This window comes from Hemitrygon akajei, chromosome 26 (assembly GCF_048418815.1).
Source record: "Hemitrygon akajei chromosome 26, sHemAka1.3, whole genome shotgun sequence".
In the NCBI taxonomy this organism is placed as follows: domain Eukaryota; kingdom Metazoa; phylum Chordata; class Chondrichthyes; order Myliobatiformes; family Dasyatidae; genus Hemitrygon; species Hemitrygon akajei.
Genome location: NC_133149.1, coordinates 10070989 through 10092456, shown reverse-complemented (window position 1 = coordinate 10092456; position 21468 = coordinate 10070989). Strand labels below are relative to the sequence as shown.

Below are 21468 nucleotides of genomic sequence, written 5' to 3'. Positions count from 1 at the left end.
CGGAGGGCCATGAAGGGTTAGATTAATCTTGGAGCAGGTTAACATTGTGTGCCAAAGGGTCTGTACTGTTCTCATGCACAATGGCAAAGACAGGAGCTACTCTAGGCCTTCCTATGACATTTGGTAAGATTCCTCAGTTTATTTTTTCTGGAGCAAATAATGTTTTAACTGCCTTAACTTTATTGAAGATGTATATTGTTAACCAATTTTGAAACAGAAACCCAGGGCAATTTGTAAAATGCAAACTGTCAAAAATATAAGTTACGATTTTGGTTCGCAAGATTTGTTGCTGGGTATAATATTCTAAATGAGCTGGAAAGGTCACTGAAATGAAGAACATAAAATGTTCTGTACAAGATAACTGGTTACCAGGAACAATGGAATACATTTTAAACTGCAGACTTGTCCAAACGTTATTCATGCTGTTTTTGATCCGTAAGTTAATGCTGCACAGCCCTCATTATGCCATGCACCTTTAGAGCTACAGATTTTATGCTTTATAATGAAGTGTCACCTAGTCCCCTGGATCGCTGCCAACAAGCCAGAAGTAGTATACCAATTAAAACAACAGTGCAAGAAGCACTTTAAAAATGTGGAGCTTTACAACAATTACTAAACTGGATTCCTTACAATGTTCTGTCTATTCTCTTGAGCATGGAATGGATTACCTTCTACAGATGTAGTACAGTTTATTTTTGTGGTAACTCAACTGAATTATAATGCAAGTCATATCTTTGTACAATTACATAACTTGTATCTTCCATCCATTACGAGTTGTATTTTTGCACAAGGTTTTCCAAGATATTACTTGTTATCATTTTTACAGACATCATCTTATAATTTGTGCATTCACCTGTACTAATAAATAAATGTATTTTTTGTGAACAACACACACAAAAAGCTGGAGCAGCTCAGCAGATCAGGCAGAGTCTATGGAAATGAATAAACAGTTGACATTTCAGGCTGAGACCCTTCATTGGTCAGCATCTGTAGAATCTCGTGTTTGTATTCACTGTGAGGTTGTTATTAATAACTGGACGTTAAGAAATGAACTCAGCATTTCGCGGCAGGTCGTGATGATGGCCTGTTCTTCTTCCCCCTCACCTGATCTCCATTTCACAGGAACTGCTGTCCTCTTGTTGTCTCTAGGCCACATCCATGGACAGAAATGGAGTGAGGCCCAAACATAATGTTACCTTGTCTTTTGGAGGTCTGCTATCAGCAGTTCTAGGTGTAAGGATTCCATTCCTGGCATTTAACTGTCCCCATTAAGCCATTTCAGCTCATCCAAGCAAGGAAATTCACTTTGGTCTATACATCCCTACCCCACCACCTTTCCCATTCAAAACTAACTCGCCACTCTCTCTCCCCCAGTTGTGACAAGGGGTCACAGACCCAAAACATTGACTGTCTTTCTTTCCACAGGTGCTGACTGGCCTGCTGAGTTTTTCCAGTATTTTCAGTTTTCATTTTGAAAATGTGCCAAGATTTTCTAATGGAGTCAATAAGCAGTTGCCTCTCATAAGAAACAGAATAATGCTGCAGTGACGTTCATAGAGCATACATCAGAATAGCATGGTACAAGCCCTTCGGCCCTCAATGTTGTGCCGATCTTTTAACCTACTCTAAGATCAATCTAACACATCCCTCCTACATAGTGCTCTGTTTTTCTTTCATCCATTTGTCTAAGCATCTCTTAAATGTCCCTGATACATATGCTCTATCACCACCCCAGGCAGTGACACCCACCACTCTCTGTAAAAAACTTACCTCTGCCATCTCCCCTATACTTTTCTCCAGTCACCTTAAAATTATGTCCCCTCATGTTATCCATTTCTGTCCTGGGAAATAGTCTCTAACCATTCACTCTCTCTATGCCTCTTATCATCTTATACATCTCCATCAAGTCACCTCTCATCCTCCTTTATGCCAAAGAGAAAAACCCTAGCTCGCTCAACTTTTCCTGATAGACATGATCTCTAATCCAGATAGAGGATGATAAAGCATGTTGACCTGTATGCTGTGGCTTTGAATAGAGACAGAACAGAGTTTGGTTGAATACAATGGGTGCCACAATAGTGTAGTGGTTAGCGCAGAACTATTACAGCTTGGGGCGTTCAGGATTTTGGAATTCAATTCTGCTGCCACTCTGTAAGGCGTCTCTCTATGTTCTCCTCGTGGAATGCATGAGTATTCTCCGTGTCCTCTCACAGCCCAAAGACATACTGGGTAGGTTAATTGGTCACTGTAAATTGTCCCATGATTAGGTTAGGGTCAATCGGGTTTGCCGGGGGTTTCTGGGGTGGTGTGGCTCAAAGGGTAAGCGCAAAAAAAGTGATGGACAAACTTGGAGTATTGTATTCAGTTTTGTTCACCCTTTCCTCTCTCCCTGTTCATTGCACAAAAGTATCTTCACCAGGCGTGAATGTAGGAAAATCACACTCACAGCCCATTGTCCATCACCCAGTTGCCTTTGCAAACTTACCTTCCTTTGCATCTGCATTTTTGGTGAACCACTCATCAGTGCCCTGAACTTTCCACTCGACCAGGTACTTGAGGACTGGGACACCGCCAGTTGATTCAGGTTCCTCCACTTTAATCTGTGCTGAGCTGGAATACGGAACGGTAGTCAACACGGTCGGAGCAGATGGAGTCTCTGCAACAGTAAAAGAAAGAACTAAAATACAAACATTACTGCTAAGAGGGTCCTCAAAATTAAACATACCAACACATCCAGATTTCTAACAGAGCCAAGATTCAAATTCAAGATTATTTTGTGCCATTTCCAGTACACTAGTGTAAAGAACAAAAAAATTGTTATTCTGGATCTGTTGCAGCAACAAAAAACCACAATAAGACGAAGAACACAATAATAATAAAAACACAATAAATATATATACATAAGATAGCTTATATACGTAGATTGATTGTCTGTCCATAAAGTGATGCTGAGCACAAGAGTGTCTGTACATAAGGTGACTGACAGAAAATGATAAAGTAGTGGTGGTTGGGGGTGTGAGGGGTGGGTTAGTGGGCAGAGGTGTTGATCGGCCTCACTGCTTAGGGAAAGTAACTGTTTTTGAGTCTGGTGGTCCTGGTGTGGATGCTACATAGCTTCCTCCCTGATGGGAGTGGGACAAACAGTCCATGCCCAGTGTGGGTGGAATCATTCAAGTTCAAGTTCAATTGTCATTCAACAATACCTGAATACAGCCAAAGGAAACATTATTCCTCTGGGGCCAAAGTGCAAAACACAGTACCAACAGTCACACACAGCACAAGGTACATGCAAGATACCAACTGGGATGTTACTGGCCCTTTCTGGTAACTTCATAGAGTCACAGAGTCAATAAAATAATACAGTGCAGGCACAGTCCCTTGTGTGTAGTTTTTCATTGATTCTATTGTGTTTCTTTGTTCTACTGTGAATACCTTCAAGAAAATTACTCTCAGGCTAGTATCCGGTTCCTAAGGTTGTCATAGCCGGGGAGGCAGTGGGGATAAGCTCCCACTACCTATAAAGTGCTCCAAATGGTGTGTAACTCTAACAGCCTCTGACAACCAAGTCCAACTCCTGGCCTTCACATATGGCTTAGCTAGTAGGTCCGGCAGAACTGGTTCTACTGACGAGAGATGGGGCAAAGATGGACCACTGGCGCCTCAAAACCAGCTGCTTCAGGCAGATGGGCCTCATCAGCCTTGGAGGGCAGCCTGCCTAGGAGAAGAAAAACTCTGATTTTAAATCTCTGCTGCCTTGCGGCCATACCCACCCATGGGAAAAGCTTCGGGAGTAAACCCTGAGGAAGAAACCCAGAGCTGGGGTCCCTAAGGCAGTTTGATGTTGATTACAACTTTACTCTGGCAACCTCTATGACAACACTGGTGCCAAGCTGTATCGCTGCTTGTCCTTCTCTTGGACAACATCAGTGACGTGGAGAGAGAGAACCCACTGCATGGGCAACAGCCGGTTCTTCGAATCTTCCCACCCAGGCTTTCACCCTGGAGAGGACACAGTCCACCCATGTTCCCCTGGGATCGACCGCTGCCTGCTACTATACATACTTGGATAATAAATTTACATTGAACTTGGATTTCCCACTGGAAGCCAGAGGCCCGGAGGTTGCCTGTCCTGGGGTTGGAGGCCTGACTGTGTGTGAGTGGGAAGGAGGAAAGGGGCTTTATTTGCAGTTGTTTTTATTTCATTTTGGTGGTGCTATTGTTTCTGTTGTTCTGCGAATCACTCTGGGCATGCAATGTTGATGCCAGAACGTATGGTGTCACTTGCTGACTGCCCCCAGCACACCCTTGTGTGTGTTCGTTAACACAAACAAACACATTTCACTGTATGCTTCGATATACGTGTGATAAGTAAGTGAATCTGAAATCTAATGCCCACCCAGCTATTCCCAATTTCCTGTGTTTGGCTGTCTAAATCCCGCCCCTCCCCAAGTACCTATCCAAGTGCTTTTTAAATTATGCTATTATACTTCCTCTGGCATCTCATTTCACATGGTAACTACCCTCTACATGAAAGAAATTGCCCCCTCAAGCTCCTTTTAAATCTTTCCCCTCTCATCCTAAAGGACACAAAGAATGAGACTCTCACAGCCCCATGTTCTGCTGAGAAAAGAAAACAGTTTCTGCTGAAGGGTCTTGGCCCATAATAACGAGTGTATCTTTTCCATAGATTCTGCTGAGTTCATCCAGCATTTTGTGTGTGTTCTCCGCCCCGGTAATACCTTTGCTATTCTTTGACTATCCAGGAGAGTCAGGGATACTTAGCAGGTGTGGGCACAAGGTATTTAGTGTATGAATTCACGTACTTGTTAGTTTGAACAAAGCTCTCATTCAGAAAATGAGAGGGTGATGTCATTAGAACTCTGCATCAAATTGCAGCTTTGTCTTCATTGGCAAAGGGCAAAACTGTAAACAAAGTTTTGTAGATGTTATACCTTGAGTGAGGGGTAGCTCTGGTTCCTGAAAAGGGAAGGGGGTGCATTTCAAAAGCAGGCAGAAGCAGGGGCCTTGCAGGTTAGTCCTGTTTGTGTAACAAATAAAAAATGTTGGAGGAACTCAGACTGGATCTCTGGAGGAGAATAAACAGTCAACTTTTCTGGTCAAGCTCTTTCATCAGTCTTGATGAAGGATTTTGGCATGAAACATCGATTGTTTATTCCACTCCAGGGATGTTCATTTCCCTCCCTCTCCCAACTTGCTCGATTCCTCCTAAGCCTAGTAATTTCTAAGGTACATACACGTTCAGCACAACTTTGTGGGCCGAAGGTCCTGTATTGTGCTGTAGGTTTTCTGTGTTTCCTCCAGCATTTTGTGTGTGTTGCTCAAGATTTCCAGCATAGAACATAGAAGAGTACAGCTGGCCACAATGTTGTGCCAATGCAATTAAAAAGTAAATCAAAAATCCCCAAAAACTAATCTCTCCTACCTACACAATGTCCATATCCTTCCATAAACAAGAGCAAATCTGCAGATGCTGGAAATCCAAGCAACACACACACAATGCTGGAGTAACTCAGCAGGCCAGGCAAAATCTATGGAAATAAGTAAGCAGTCGACTTTTTACTCATTTCCATAGATGCTGCCTGGCCTGCTGAGTTCCTCCAGCATTGTGTGTGTGTTCCCTATTCCTTCATCTTCCACACATTCATGTGCCTTTCTAAATGTCTCATAAAAGCCTCTAATGTATTTGCCTCTACAACAACCCCAGGCAGTGCATTCCAGGCATCCACACTCTCTGAGTAAAATACTTAACTTTCACATCCCCCTTGAACCTACCCCCTCTCATCTTCAGTGCATGCCCTCTGGTATTAGACATTTCAACCCTGCAAAACAGTTATTCTTTGTCCACTCTATGCCTCTCATAATCTTGTAAACCTGTATCAGAGCTCCCCTCAGCCTTTGACACTCCAGAGAAAAATAACCCATTTATCCAGCCTCTCATGATAGCACATGCTCTCTAAACCAGGCAGCATCCTAGTCAACCTTACTGCACCCTCTGCAAAACCTCTTCTGCACCTCTCCAAAGCCCCAACATCCTTCCTATAATGGGGCGACCAGAACTGTATGCAATACTCCAGTTGTGGCCAAACCAAGAGTTTTATAAAGTTGCAACATAACCTCCTGACTTTTGAACTCAATAGAGTTCAAAATGGAGCATCTGCAGACTCTCTTGTGTTTAGTGCTGTTTGTGTACTGTATCTTGTAGATGCTAAAGGGTTTTGGGTATACCAAGATAGTCCTGTTCATAGATCTTGGATTCACCAGGTTAGCTCTGTTTGTATATCCTGGGTGAACTAGGTTAGTTCTGTTTCTGATCTTGAGTGAACCAGGAGAGTCCTGTCTATGGATTTTGGATACACCAGGAGAGATTTCCTGGTAGATCTGGTGGACATGGGTTCTGAGATCACAAAACAGAGAATGGTGCTAAAGAGGGAAATGAACTGGATGATCACAACTGGCAACAAAACAATTTTCTAAACCCCCCTGCTTGGCTTTGTGGTAGAGTTCTTGTCCAAGTTAGAAGGTGCCAAGTCCACTCCTCTACTGACAGGGCAAATGAGTGAGAAAATCTCTGTTGATAACCAGTGTCAAAGGTCTGGTGGGTTTCTGTAGCTGCTATTTTCTCGGTTGTAGCAGTCCTTCTCTCTTGTTAAACTATCCGCCCTACGATGAACAGATAGTGCTGGAATTGAACTCCAAACTACAGAACATCCCAAGCTGCAATAGCGTCCTGTGAACTGCTACGCTACTGTGTCTTTCTCTGATTAAACGACGACAGCATAAGATGAGGTCAAACCATCACTACTCTACAATGATTCTGTCCTTCCCATTTCAAACTCAACCAATCTTGTTGTAACCTTTGAATATTGCCCTGCTTACCAGATTAGTTTATTGCCAGAGGAACCAGGGTGCAGTGAAACTCTTTGCTCACACGAAGCTCACAGAATAAACATTGAGCTTCATTAATACAGGAATAATTACAGCGATGAGCGCAAAAGTAATGGAATAGTGCCGTAAGACCATGTGACAGAGGAACAAAATGGCCATTCTGCCCATCAAGTCTGCTCCACCATTTGATCAAAGCTGATTTATTTTCCCTCTCAACCCCATTCTCCTGTCTGCTCCCTTACTAATGACACCTTTACTAATCAAGAAATTATCAACTTCCTTTGTAAGTATACCCAATGACTTGGACTCCAGAGCTGTCCGTGGCAACGGATTCCAAAGATGTCTTCCTACTCTGAATCTAGCACTCTGGTCCTAGATTCTCTCACTAATGCAAACATCCTCTCTACATCCACTCTATCTAGGCCTTTCACTATTCAGTAGGCTTCTGATTTCTGAATTTGCACCGTTTAGAAAATAGCTATGCCTTTACTCCTTCTACCGAAGAGCATGACCATACACTTAACTACACTGTATTCCATTCTTTGCAATCTTCTAATGTGTCTAAGTTCTTCTGCAGACTCCCTGCTTCTGCAACACTACCTGCTCCTACACCTGTTTTTGTATCATCTGCAAACTTGGCTACAAAGCCATCAATTCTACCACAACCTTTCTCCCCAGTATCACCTGTCCCCAGTCTTATTCAAACTCGGATCCATGCGCTTATTCTCACCAGTTCCATGATCAAACGTTTGCTTGGCCTTTCTCCTAGTCTATATAAACCTGAGTTCACCTAAAACTCTGCTGAACATCCTGGCCCTTTCCTGTTCACCTGACACCCAGCTTCATATCAGGCTCCATCATTGGGTGCCTCAGTAGTGTGAGGCCTTTACAGTTCCGGCTGTTCCTGAGTTCAGAATTCAATTCCAGCATTGTTCTGTAGTGAGTCCCTGTAGAATGCATGGGTTTTCCCCAGATGCTCTGGTTTCTTCCCACAGTCCAAAAACATACCGGGTAGATTAATTGGTCATTGTAAATTGTCCCGTAATTGGGTTAGTGGTAGTCAGGTTTGTCGGGGGTTGCTGGGGAGGCCTGGCTTGAAGTGCTGGAAGGGCCTACTTTGCACTGTGTCAATAAATTAAAATATACACAATGCACTATTAACAAGTAACACTGAAATTGCCAAGCCACAGAAGGCTACAGACCTAATGCAGGTAAATAGGTGCAAGGGCCAGGATGGATGCAGTGGGCCTAAGGGCCTGTTTCAGTTTGAATCTGTGGCTCTATTAAATAGAGAGCCTGAAAAGCTCATGTTTGAAAATAAATGTTTTTGTAACGGTTAATAATTTAAAAATCAACATTGCGCTCTGCAGATTTAAAGACCTTTATATCCCAAACTCTCCCAATGGATTACAAGATTATCATACTGAGATTTATAGAGAATGCCCCAAGGCTACTTTATTTGAAATCTGCAGGTTTGGAATGGGCATAAAACGAGCACACCAACAGAACCATGAATAAATCGAACTCTCTTTCAATGAGATCAGTTTCAGTGGGTTCAAGCTTTTCGGCAAATTCAAGTTAATGCCCAGTCAAAAATGTGCAATAATACTGGATGACAGATGCAGTCAGCTAATGGCAGACTATTAATACGATGTGGCCAGCTGGGAATGAAGGGTGTAGGATGTGAATGTACACAAAATACTGGAGGAACACGGGTCAGCCAGCTCTAGCCTGATGTCACAGTTTACCAATTATCTATCTGCAAAGGGTTCAGGAAAATATTGTAAACTTTTTAGGAGAATTGTCTGTGGTTATCTGAGATGACCCCTGGGAAATTAAGTTGGAGAGAAGGCACAAATTGGCAATGGTTGACCACTTTGTTTCACATTTCCTCGCATTTGTTCTTGAAATAGTCACCTTTTCTGCTGGGCCATCCAGTGCTAGCTGAAAGGTGTTCTAAGCTGAGCACTTGCATTAACGGCCTATTTCTCTGCCTCAGTGATTGAACACGGCTTATTCCACCTCCAGAAATAGACCACCTATCATCATTTAGCATCAGTGTGATGGTTACTTACAGATTTCTTCCCCAATTTAATGCCACGGTGGCTGAATATTGAAATCTTATTTTAGGGAGTATATTAACAAGGAGAAACACACAAAACGCTGGTGGAACTCAGCACATTTCTGTGGAGGGAAATGGACAGTTAACATTTTGGATCGAGACCTTTCAGCTGGACTGGAGATTCTTCAGTCTCAAGAAGTCCAGATGAAGGGGCTTTCATTGATTGTCCATTTCCTTCCATAGATGCTGCCTGACCTACTGAATTCCTCCACCTTTTTGTACGTTTATTTATTTTTATTTGTTTATTTTATTTTATTTTATTTAGAGATACAGTGCAGAACAGGCCCTTCCAGCCCAACGAAGTGCACCACACAGCAACACACCTATTTAACCCTAACCTAATTACAAGGCAATTTACAATGACCAATTAAGAAAGTACAAACTTCTTACAAATGGTGTCAGAATTGAACTCTAATAGCATCGTGCTAACCACTATGCTTCCATGGTGCTCCAAAGCAGAGTTGAACTGTTCACATGTCAATCACAGAAACCTCAGAAATTACATGACAGTGAGCTACATCACTCAGTCACAGTAGGTTATATTTTGCAATGAATGGCATTGAAGCCATCCTGTTGCGCAGAAATCTCCATATGTCCATACTCTACTAATCAATTATCCCATGCAAGGCTCCCAGAAACAGCAAACAAAAATATAGTTGGGGGGGCTGATATTTCGATGAATAAAGTGTAAAAAGGAACCAATTCTTTGATTCCTGTTGTTGCTTGGGGAAAAAAAGACTACCACTTTCACCTGATTTGGCCTGTTTAGACTTGCGACCCAAGGTAATGTGGCTGGAAAGGCCCAGCAACTGACCAGGCTGAGGGTAAATTGGAAAGACAATAACCACTTACCAGCTTGCACCAGAATGAACTCCTTAGACTCGACACCGACACGGTTACCAGCTGTGCAGTTATAGGGACCAAAGTCATTTTCCGAATCAGGAGTGACCTAGAGAAATGCAGAACATGAGCAGTGTACTGACAATTACCAGTGACCTGTTCAATTATCTGTTCCCTTCCCTGGGAAAAAGGCCATAGCCATCCACCTTAGCTATCCCCCATGATCTTATACACATGGTGGTGACTTTGTAATGTGTGGTTATTTTAGTTGCTGTCACCTTCCTGTCAGCTTGAACTAGTCTGGCCTTCCTCCTCTGACCTCTCCCACTAACAAGGCATTTTTGCCCAGAACTGCTGCTCACTGGATGTTTTTTGTTTTTCACACCATTTTTGTTTGTCTGAACAGCAGCTGAACCTCTTGACCATGTCTGCATGCTTTTATGCATTGAGTTGCAGCCGCATGACTGATTGATTAAATATTCACATTAATGAGCAGGTGCACCTAATAAAGTTGCACTGAGTGTACACCTCTGAAAAACATTTCCACACCAAGCCAGTTTTCTTTGAGTCTCTCAGTATTCTAAAACCAATCACCACAGTCTTGAACAGACTGAGACTCCACAGCCCTAAGGAGAGAACTCCAAAGTTTTACACCCTTTCTGTAATCTCTCAACTGTAATTGAAATGATAACCCCTTAATCCAGAGACCAGGTTCCTTAGTTCTAACCTTGTCAGCCTCATGCAAACCAAGCCTAATGAAAGGAAAGCATTATCAGAGATCTGCACCATCCAGGCCATGCTCTCTTCTCACTGATGCCAAGAGCAGCAGAACCCATACCACCAGGTTAGGGAACAGTTATTACTCCTCAGCCATCAAGCTCTTGAACAGAGAGGATAACTTCACTCAAATTCTCTTGCCCCATCACTGAACTGTTCCCACAACCTATGGGCTCACTTTCAAGTACTTTTCATCTCATGTTCTTGAAAGTTATTGTTTATTTATTTTTCTTATTATTTTTATTCTTTGTATTTACTGCAAATGCCCGCAAGAAAATAAATCTCAGGGATGTATTTAGTGACATATATGTACTTTGATAATAAATTTACTTTGGACTGTGAAATCAGAGCAGCACAGTAATGTAACGGCTTGCGTTAACACTTTAACACTTGCCAATGACCTGGGTTCAATTCCCGCTGCTATCAGTAAGGACTTCATACGATCTCCCTGTGACCGGGTAGGTTTCCTCCCACATTCCAAAGACGTACAGGTTAGGGTAAGTGAGTTGTGTGCATGCTATGTTGGTGCTGGAAACGTGGTGACACTTTCGGACTGCCCTCCAGCCCAGTTCATCCTTGGACTGTGGTGATTGTTGCAAAGGACACAATTCATTGTATGTTTCAATGCACATATGACAAATAAAGCTAATCTTTATCCTTATAAGCATATTAAAAAGCAACTATCAATGAGAGTGACCATGGAGCTAACCGATTGTTTGTCATACCCATTGGTTGCCTGGTGTTCTTTGGTTCCTTATGTTGTTTTGGAAAAAAGCTTGCCACTCTCACCTGGTCTGGCCAATTCAGTCTTCAGAACCAAGGTGATGTGGTTGATCTCAGATTAGCCTCTGAAACAGCCCAGTAACTGACCAGGCTGAGGGTAATAGGATGGACAATAACCACTGTCATCGCTGGTGAAACTGTCATTTGGTGAATGAATCAATTCTAAAAAATCTTTACTTAGAGATGCAGCATATTTTTGAATATTCTTGAATATTTTCAGAATTCCCAACAAGACTAATCCCTTCTTCCTTTCCTCAGTACATAAATCCTTGACCTCCAGCGTTTTCCGATAAAATTCTACGGACTCAGGCTTATAAACATACAACAGTCTATGTATTAGGAAAATACACCTTCTCTATACCAATGTAGCTCTGTGGGGACAAAGGTTCTGTTTAACCCTTTTTGTTAATGCAATGATGGCTTGGAGTTGGGGACTGGGAGGGGTAGGTAGGGGCAGGGAGGCAACCAAAGCATGATTGTACTATGGGTGCATCTCATTCTTAAATGTAAATTGTACATTTGATACATTTGTTATGCACTGCACAAACCTCCTTTATACTATGCTCTCTTTATTTAAAAAAACAGTAAAAATATTGTTGAGAAAAAGAGATGCAGCATGGTAAGTAACAGGGCCATTTTGGCCCAATGAACCTGTCCATCCAATTACACCCATGTGAATAATTAACCTTAAACACTAGAAATTCTGCAGATGCTGGAAATCCAGAGCAACATACAGAAAATGCTGGTGGAACTGAGCAGGATAGGCGGTATCTTTGGAAATGCATTAACCGTCAGCATTTTGGGTTGAGACCCTTCTTCAAAATTGGAAAGGAATGGGGAAGATGCCAGAATAAAAAGGTAAGGGGAGGGGAAGGAGGATAGCTGGAAGGTGATCGGTGAAACCAGGTGGGTGGGAAAGGTATAGGGCTGGAGAGGAAGGAATCTAATAGGAGAGGAGAGTGGACCATAGGAGAAGGGGAAGAAGGAGAGGACCCGGGGCAGATAATAGGCAGGTGAGAAGCCAGAGTGGGGAATAGAAGAATGGGGGGGGGGATTTTTTTTATTGGAAGGAGAAATCAATGTTCATCCCATCAGGTTGGAGACTACCCAAATGGAATATAAGGTGTTGCTCCTCCAACCTGAGGGTGGGCTCATTGTGACACAAGAGGAGGCCATGGATCGAGAGATCAAAATGAGAATGGGAATCAAAATTAAAATGTTGGGCCACCAGGAAGAATGAGAATCATAATATGAGCAATTAACCTACTGACCTGTTCATCTTTGGAATGTGAGAGGAAATCAGGGCGCCTGGAAAAACCCACATGGTTGTGGGGAGAGCATACAGACTCCTTACAAACAACATGGGGAAATGAACCTGAGTCGCTGGAGCTGTAAACCGTGCCACTCAGAGAATGCATCTTCTGGGAAGATGTATTCTTCAGTGGGAGATCACCTCTTTTCTCAACGAGGACAGGACAACCTTGAAAATGAGTTTACATGAATTTTGCAATCAAGTCTTCATTTCAATCCCTTACCTGAAGATAGCTGGTGGACTGTGTGCTGAAGATCTTTATGGTGCTGTAGTTGGAGCTTGGCAACTGTTGTCCATCTCGAAACCAGGTTACCTGAGCATGAGGGTGGGCAAGGACCTTGCAGGTGATATTCACAGGGTTCCCCTCCCATGTATAGACAGTAACAGTACCCTGCAGCTTAGGTGCATCTGAGATGGAGAGAGTAAAAAAACTGTAAAGCTCTTTGTCAGAAATAAACCTGTTCTAATCAATGTTGCTGATGTAGAAGGGGAGAGGGAGGGCATGATGATAGCACAGAGTGTAACATGGATTACATCCTCAGATCACTCACCACCAGGTTTAGTAATAGTTATTTTCCTTCAACCATCAGGCTCCTCAACCTGAGTGGATAAATTTACTCACCTCAACACTAAACTGATTCCACAAACCTTTAGACTCACGTTCAAGGAGTCTACAACCTCATGTTCTCAATATTATTTATTTATTCATTGTTATTTGTTTCGCATTTTGCACCGTTTGTCTTCTTTTGCACATCGGTCACTTGTCTGTCTTTGTTTGTGTGTAGTTTTCATTGATTCAATGTTTCAATGGTTCAATATAATAGCAGAGAATGTACACGGTATACAGCCTGAAAACCTTACTCAACACAGACATCCTCAAAACAGAGAGAGAAAAAAATGAATGACAGAAATCATTAGAACCGCAAAGCATTTTCTGCCATTCATTCTTTTTTGGAGGGGTTTTCCATTGTATTTTATTGTATCTACTGTGAATGCCCACAAGAAAATCAATCTCAGGTTGTTTCCTACAGTGAGGGAGTCTAAGCTCAGGACACAGAATAGAGGGACAACCATTTGAAAAGGAGATGAGGAGGAATTTCTTTAGCCAGAGGGTGGTGAATCTGTGGGATTTATTGCCACAGGCAGCTGTGGAGGCCAAGTCATATTGAAGACTGAGGCTGATAGATTCACGATTAGTCAGGACATGAGGGGATATGGGGAGAAAGCAGGAGATTGGGTCTGAGAGGAAAATGGATCAGCCATGATGAAATGGCAGAGCAGACTTGATGGGCCAAATGGCCTAACTCTGCTCCTATATCTTATGGTCTTATATGGTGACATATATGCACTTTGAACATTGTCTATTATTGAAATATTTTAAAACCCACAAAGCAGGGTAGAGCAGGAGATATCAGTTTAAGCTGTTTAAGAACAAAACCAGACTACACATAAGGCAGTTCAGTTTTCTTCGATTTCACTTTGCCAGATGGTGTAGGACTCCTAAAAGCCATATGAGTTTTACTGTGTCATTATATGGCAAGTATTATCTTAAGATATTCAATAACAGGACAAACAGACACCCCATAAAATTCTTGAGCTGTGGACAACACAACATACAAAAATTTTGAAAGTGCGCACCACCAGCTCAAGGACAGCTTCTATCTTGCTGTTAAAGGGCTATTGTATGGTTCCTAGTACGATGAAATGAACTCTTGACCTCACAACATAACTTGTTTATGGCCTTATTGTCCGCCTGCAGTGCACTTTCTCTGTCATCTGCAGCATTGTAAAAGTCATGGTTTCAGGGTGAAAAATTAAAGGTGTAAGGGGAACATGAGGAGGAACTCCTTCACTCAGCAGGTGGTGAGAGTGTAGAACGAGCTGCCAGAGGAAGTGGTGGATGCAGGTTCAATTGCAACAATTGAGAACAATTTCATTGTGCATGGATGGGAGGGGAATGGAGGGCTATGGTCCAGGTGCACGTCAAAGGGACAAGGTAGAATAATAGATCGGCATGGGTTAGATGGGCTGAAGGGCTTGTTTCTGAGTATAGTGTTCTATGACTCTATTCTGTTATTAATTTTTTGTATTACCTCAACATATTGAAGTTGAAATTATCTATATGAATGGCATGCAAAACCAATTTTTTTTCACTGCAGCACGCACAATATGCTGGAGGAACTCAGCATGTCAGGCAGCATCCATTGAGGGGAATGAACAGTCAATGCTTCACTGTATCTCTATACACATGTGACAATAATGAACCGATTTACCCAACACGACCAGCATCTGAAGAAACCATGGACTTAAACATTGACCCAATGCCATTTCCTCTTGAATGCTGTGTGGCCTACTGAATGATTCCAACTTTTATGTATAGAAAATAGACTGAACTTGTTGATATTGTATCTGAACACTATCATTTAAGCAGTCATATACTGATAATTTATTCAATTTACAGCTAACAACATCAATAAACAAACATGGTAATAGCATATTTGGATATTAGGATTAGAACCAGGTTTAATATCACTAGCATCTGTCATGAGATTTGTTCTGTTGCAGCAGAACAATGTAATACAATAATAAAAATTACAGTAATACATACACACACACATATATATACTAGTTAAATTGAATAAGTAGTGAGGTAGTGTTCATGAGTTCATTGTTCATTCAGACTTTGATGGTAGAGGGGAAGAAGCAGTTCCTGAATCATTGGGTGTGTGCCTTCAGGCTCCTGTACCTCCTCTCTAAAACAATCATTAATCCCCAATCCATAATATAAAAGCTTTTGTTGTTTGTTCCCTTGTACCATCAATTTTCAGGCCATTCCAATCAGGCACTTTTAATAATATTATTTTATTTGTGACTTTATGTGCTATCGTAACTATATGTGCTGTGTGTGACTGTATGTAGTGTGCTTTACACCTTGGCCCTTCAGGAATGCAGTTTCGTTTAGCTGTATACATGTGTATACGTGAATGACAATTAAACTTGAACTTGTTAAGCTGGGTTTTAATTATTTCTCCCTTTTGATTGTTAATGCAAATAAAATTCATAGATTCATGGATATTTGAGTTTGCTAATAATTAAAAGATGTGAATGAAATGCTTTAACGAGGTAAATCCCATCCAAGTACTCACGGGCTTGTATTGTGATGTGCTTCTGAATGAAATTTAATTAAAACTTACTGAGATTAGTCCATAAATAATTTACACTATCTGTGATACACTGCATTGATAAGTTTGGAGTTTAAACCATATTTTAAGAACAAGGTCATTTTGAAGTATGTTAATTAAGTTTGAAAACATTTCAGATTAATTTGGTCAGACTGCCCCAATCTGTGAGAGGGTAATAGTCATGTGAGAACAGGTTATGTAAGCTGGAATACAGTCAGAGGAAATGGAGCTACACATGTGGTAGAGATCATTTTGATTTGTCATGTTGTGCATCCAGCTCTGAAACTTGATGAAAGACTGTGGCTCCCCTTAATCATTCCAACTGGACTGGTTTTACACTGGTACATTCCAACAACTTCTTTCTAAATATCATAATAGTCTTCCTTCAAAGGAATTACTTTCCAAAACACTTGATATATGCCAAGGTTTATAAGTCCTTCACGATACTACTTTGCCAAAGTTTAATGTTGGCACATCCAATGATCAGACGATCCAAGAGTGTTCATTTTATTAATTGCATCCAAATTTAGAAATACAACTTCAAAATTTAAGATTCAAGATAGTTTAACGTGTCTCCAGTGCACAAGTGTAAAAGAGAATGAAATAATTGTTAATCTGGATCAAAAGCAGCTCAAAAACACAAGATAAAGAATGCACTAATTAAAAAGAAACATAATAAATATAATTAAGTCAGATAGCTTATGTACACAGATTGATTGTATGTCCATAAAGTAATGCTCGGTACAGGAGTGTCAGTACATAAGGTAACTCTGATAGGAAATGATAAAGTAGTGGTGGTTGGGGATGTAGAGGGGTGGGTTAGTGGGTGAAGGTGTTGATTAGCCTTACTGCTTGAGAGAAGTAATAGTTTTTGAGTCTGGTGGTTCTGGTGTGGATGCTACATGGCCTCCTCCCTGTTGGGAGTGGGACAAACAGTCCATCAGCAGTGTGGATGGGATTCATGATGATACTGGCCCTTTTACAGCATCTTTCAGGATGTATGTCTTTGATGGTGGATAGGTTGGTGCCAGTGATGAGTTGGGAAATTTTGCTACCCATTGTAGAGCCCTCTGGCCTGCCACAGTGCCGTTTCCATATCACATAGTGATGCAGCTTGTTAGGATGCTCTCTACTGCATCTCTGTAGAATGTGAACATTCATTGATGATAAGAGGCACAGATCAAGTTGTTGACTGGAGACTTTTTCTCCAGGCAGAAACGGCTGATACAAGAGGGCATAATTTTAAGGTGATTGGAGAAAAATATCAGAGGTAAGTTTTTTTTAACACAAAGAGTGGTAAGAGTGCTGGCAGGGATGATGGCAGAGGTAAATACATTAGGGTATTACAGATAGGCACATGGATGAAAGAAGAATAGAAGGCTATATGGGAGGGAGGGATTAGACTGATTTTAGAATAGGTTAAAAGGTCAGCACATCATCATGGGCTGAAGGGCCTGTACTGTACTATGGTCTAGGTTAACTGATGTTAATGTGGTTCATCCATGTACAGTTCCTCCCCATCTTCAGACCTGATGAGACAGCATCCAATTGGTCACAACTTTTAGATAAGAGACCTCAGGTCTAAACTCATGAGCTCCTGCCAGTCCTCAGTTCTCCCAATTCACATTTGCTCCAACATATTTACAAGCAAAAGACCTTAAGACATAGGAGCAGAATTAGGCCATTCAGCCCATCGAATCTGCTCCACCATTCCATCATGGTGATCCCTTCACCTATCTCAGTATTATCTGCAAACTTTGCCACAAAGACATCAATTCCATTATCTAAATCACAGACAAACAATGTGCAAAGTAGCGGTCCCAATACTGACCCCTGAGGAAAACCATTAGTCACTGGCAGCCAACCAGAAAAGGCCCCTTTATTCCTACTTGTTGCCTCCTGCCTGTCAGCCATGTCAGTATCTTTCCTGTAATGCCATGGGATTTTATCTTCTTAAGCAGCCTCATGTGTGGCATCTTGTCAAACACCTTTTGAAAATCTAAGTAAATAACATCCACTGCCTCTCCTTTGTCCACCCTGCTTGTTACTTCCTTGAAGAACTCTTAACAGACTTGTCAGGCAAGACTTCCCTTTACAGAAACTATGCTGACTTTGACTTATTAAAATAAGTCAAATAAGTCATTAGTCTCCAAGTACCCTGAAACCTGATCCTTAATAATAGACTCCAACACTTTCCCAGTCACTGAGGTTAGGCTAAATGGCCTATGATTTCCTTTCTTTTGTCATCCTCCCTTCTTAAAGAGTAGAGAGACATTTGCAATCTTCCAGTCCTCCAGGACCATGCCAGAATCAAGTGATTCTTGAAAGATCATAACCAATACATGTTATCTCTCTCAGGACTCTGGGATGTAGTCCATCTGGTCCAGGTAACTTACCCACATTAAGACCTTTGAGTTTGCCTAGTCCTTTGTAATAGCAATGGCACTCACTCCTGCTCCCTGACACTCATAGACCTCTGGCACACTGCTAGTGTCTTCCACAGTGAAAAATAATGTAAAGTATCCATTAAGTTCATCTGCCATTCCTTTGTTCCTCCTTTTCAGTAATCCAATATCAACTCTCACCTCCCTTTTACTCTTTATATAACTGAAAAAAACTTTTAGTATCTTGCTTTGTATTATTGGCTAGTTAGCCCTCATATTTCATTTTTTTGTTTCTTATAGCTTTCTTAGTTGCCTGTAAATTAGCCTTCTGGGAATTTTGCGCGAGGACTCCTAAGTCCTTCTGCACCTCTGGTCAAACACGAGGAAATCTGCAGATGCTGGAAATTCAAACAACAACACACACAAAATGTTGGCGGAACACAGCAGGCCAGACAGCAGCTATAGGGAGAAGTGCTGTCGACGTGTCGGGTCTCGGCCCGAAACGTCGACAGCGCTTCTCCCTATAGATGCTGCCTAGCCTGCTGTGTTCCGCCAGCATTTTGTGTGTGTTGTTGTCTGCACCTCTGATGTTTGAATCATCTCCCCATTTAGATAACAGTTCAAAATGCATTATCTTACATTTCCCAACACTGTATTCTATCTGCCACTTTTTTGCCCATTCTTCCAATTAGTTTAAGTCCTGCTGTAATCTCATTGATTCCTCAGCACTACCTATCCCTCCACCTATCTTTGTATCATCTGCAAACTTTGCAACAAAGCCATCAATTCCAGTATCCAAATCATTGACAAACAACGTGAGAAGTAACGGTCCCAATACTGACCCCCAAGGAATACCACTACTCATTGACAGCCAACCAGAAAAGACCCCTTTTATTCTCGCTTGCTCTCTCCTGCCTGTCAGCCATTCCTCTATCCTTGCCAGTACCTTTCCTGTAACACCATAGGATTTTATCTTGTTAAACAGCCTCATGCGTGGCACCTTATCAAATGCCTTCTGAAAATCCAAGTAAATGACAACCACTGCCTCTCCTTTGTCTATCCTGCTTGTTAGTTCCTTGAAGAGCTCTTAACAGATTTGTCAGGCAAGATTTCCCTTGACAGAAACCATGCTGACTTTGCCTTATTTTATCATTAGTCTCCAAGAACCTCAAAACCTTGTGCTTAATAATGGACTCCAACACTTTCCCAGCTACTGAGGTTAGACTAACTGGCCTATAATTTCCTTTCTTTTGCCTCCCTTCCTTCTTAAGGAGTGGAGTGACATTTTCAAATTTCCTGTCCTCCGGGACCATGCCAGAATCAAGTGATTCTTGAAAGATCATAACCAATGCATCCATTATCTCTTCAACAACCACTTTCAGAACTCTGGGATGTAGTCCATCTGGTCCAGGTGACTTACTTAACTTAAGACCTTTCAGTTTGCCTTGCACTTTTTCCATTGTAATAACAATGGCACTCACTCCTGCTCCCTGACAGTCATGGACGTCTAGCATACTGCTCGTGTCTTCCACAGTGAAGACTGATGCAAAGTACCCATTAAGTTCATCTACCATTTCTTTGTCCCCCATTACTACCTCACCAGGATTATTTTCCAGTGGTCTAATATCAACTCTCATCTCTCTTTTATTCTCTATATAACTGAAAAAACTGTTAGTATCCTGCTTTATATTACCGGCTGGTTTGCTCTCATATTTCATCTTTTCCCGTCTTATGGCTTTTGTAGTTGCCTTTTGTTGGATTTTAAAAATTTCCCAATCATCCAACTTCCCACTCACTTTCGTGACAAAGAAAGTGACATAAGCCCTTTCTTTGGCTTTTATGTAGTCCTTAACTTCCCTTGTCAGACATGGTTGCCTACCCCAGCAATTTGAGAACAACTTCTTTTGTGGGACATATCTATTTTGCACCTTGTGAACTATTCCCAGAAACTCAGCCACCTGTGCTTTGCCGTCATCCCCACCAGTATAATCCTCAAATCCGCCTGGGCAAGCTCCTCTCTCATGTCTCTCCAATTCCCTTTATACCATTGTGATACTGATTCATCTGACTTGTGCTTCTCCCTCTCAATTGCAGTATGAATTCACTCATATTACTATCACTGCTTCCTAAGGATTCCTTCATGTTAAGGTCCCTAATAACATCTGGGTTATTACACAACACCCTGTCTAAGATGGCTTTTCTCCACTAGCTGCTCTAAAAAGCCATCTCATAGGCATTCAATAAATTCCCTCTCTTGCATTCTGATACCAAACTGAATTTCCCAGTACTATTACATATTCAAATCCCCCATTAGAATTGTATCATTATCCTTATTACACCCCTTTTCAGCTCCCTTTGTAATCTCAAGCTCCACATCTTGGCTACTATTTGGAAGCCTATATGCGATTCCCATCATGGTTTTTTTACCCTTGCAGTTTCTAACTCCACCCACAACGATTCGACCTTCTCTGACCCTATGTCACCTCCTTCTAAAGTTGTAATCTTCCATCTCTTACCAACAGAGCCACACCACCACCTATGCCTTTCTGCCTGTCCTTGCAATATAAAATCTTTTCTTTTTCAATCTTTTTATTATTGTTATTAATATCAACAAAATAAAATTGATACAGATAATGGGATTACAAACATACACTTTTCAACTAAACATGAGAGAATACATAAGCAATGATTACAGTATAAATGAGTATTCCCAAATCATGGACGATACAATATACAAATAAACAAGGCAAACCTAGGTATATCATGATATATATTTTTTAAAAAAACAGAAAAAAAGAAAAAATTATGCAAAAAAAAACTAATCTAATAATCTAATAACTAATAAAGAAAAAACAAAAATAGAAAAAAAGGGCTGTTTATAATATTTCACAACAATACAAAATCATCAGTGTCGTCAACTCCGATCCTCTCAACATATATACAATCAAAACTGGAAAAACAAATAGGCTTGGAACAGGGTCATATTACATCATATGAAAATGTTGAATAAATGGTCTCCATATCTTTTCAAATTTAATAGAAGTATCAAATACAACACTTCTAATTTTTTCTAAATTTAAACATAACATAGTTTGAGAAAACCAATGAAATACGGTAGGAGGATGAATTTCTTTCCAATTCAACAAAATATATCTTCTAGCC

At 41.3% G+C, this 21468-nt stretch overlaps 1 protein-coding gene across 10 annotated transcripts in view; it reads right to left on the bottom strand.

Moving 5' to 3' along the window:
• LOC140716749 (neural cell adhesion molecule 1-like) overlaps positions 1-21468 on the bottom strand; it is a 694163-nt gene that overhangs the window by 159112 nt on the left and 513583 nt on the right. For all 10 annotated transcript variants that reach the window (XM_073029568.1, XM_073029569.1, XM_073029563.1 and 7 more), the window contains 3 exons: positions 12964-13148; positions 9881-9977; positions 2486-2656 (listed from right to left, as the gene is read on the bottom strand). In XM_073029568.1, the coding sequence (XP_072885669.1) occupies positions 2486-2656; positions 9881-9977; positions 12964-13148 (453 nt within the window). The remainder of the gene's footprint in view (positions 1-2485; positions 2657-9880; positions 9978-12963; positions 13149-21468) is intronic.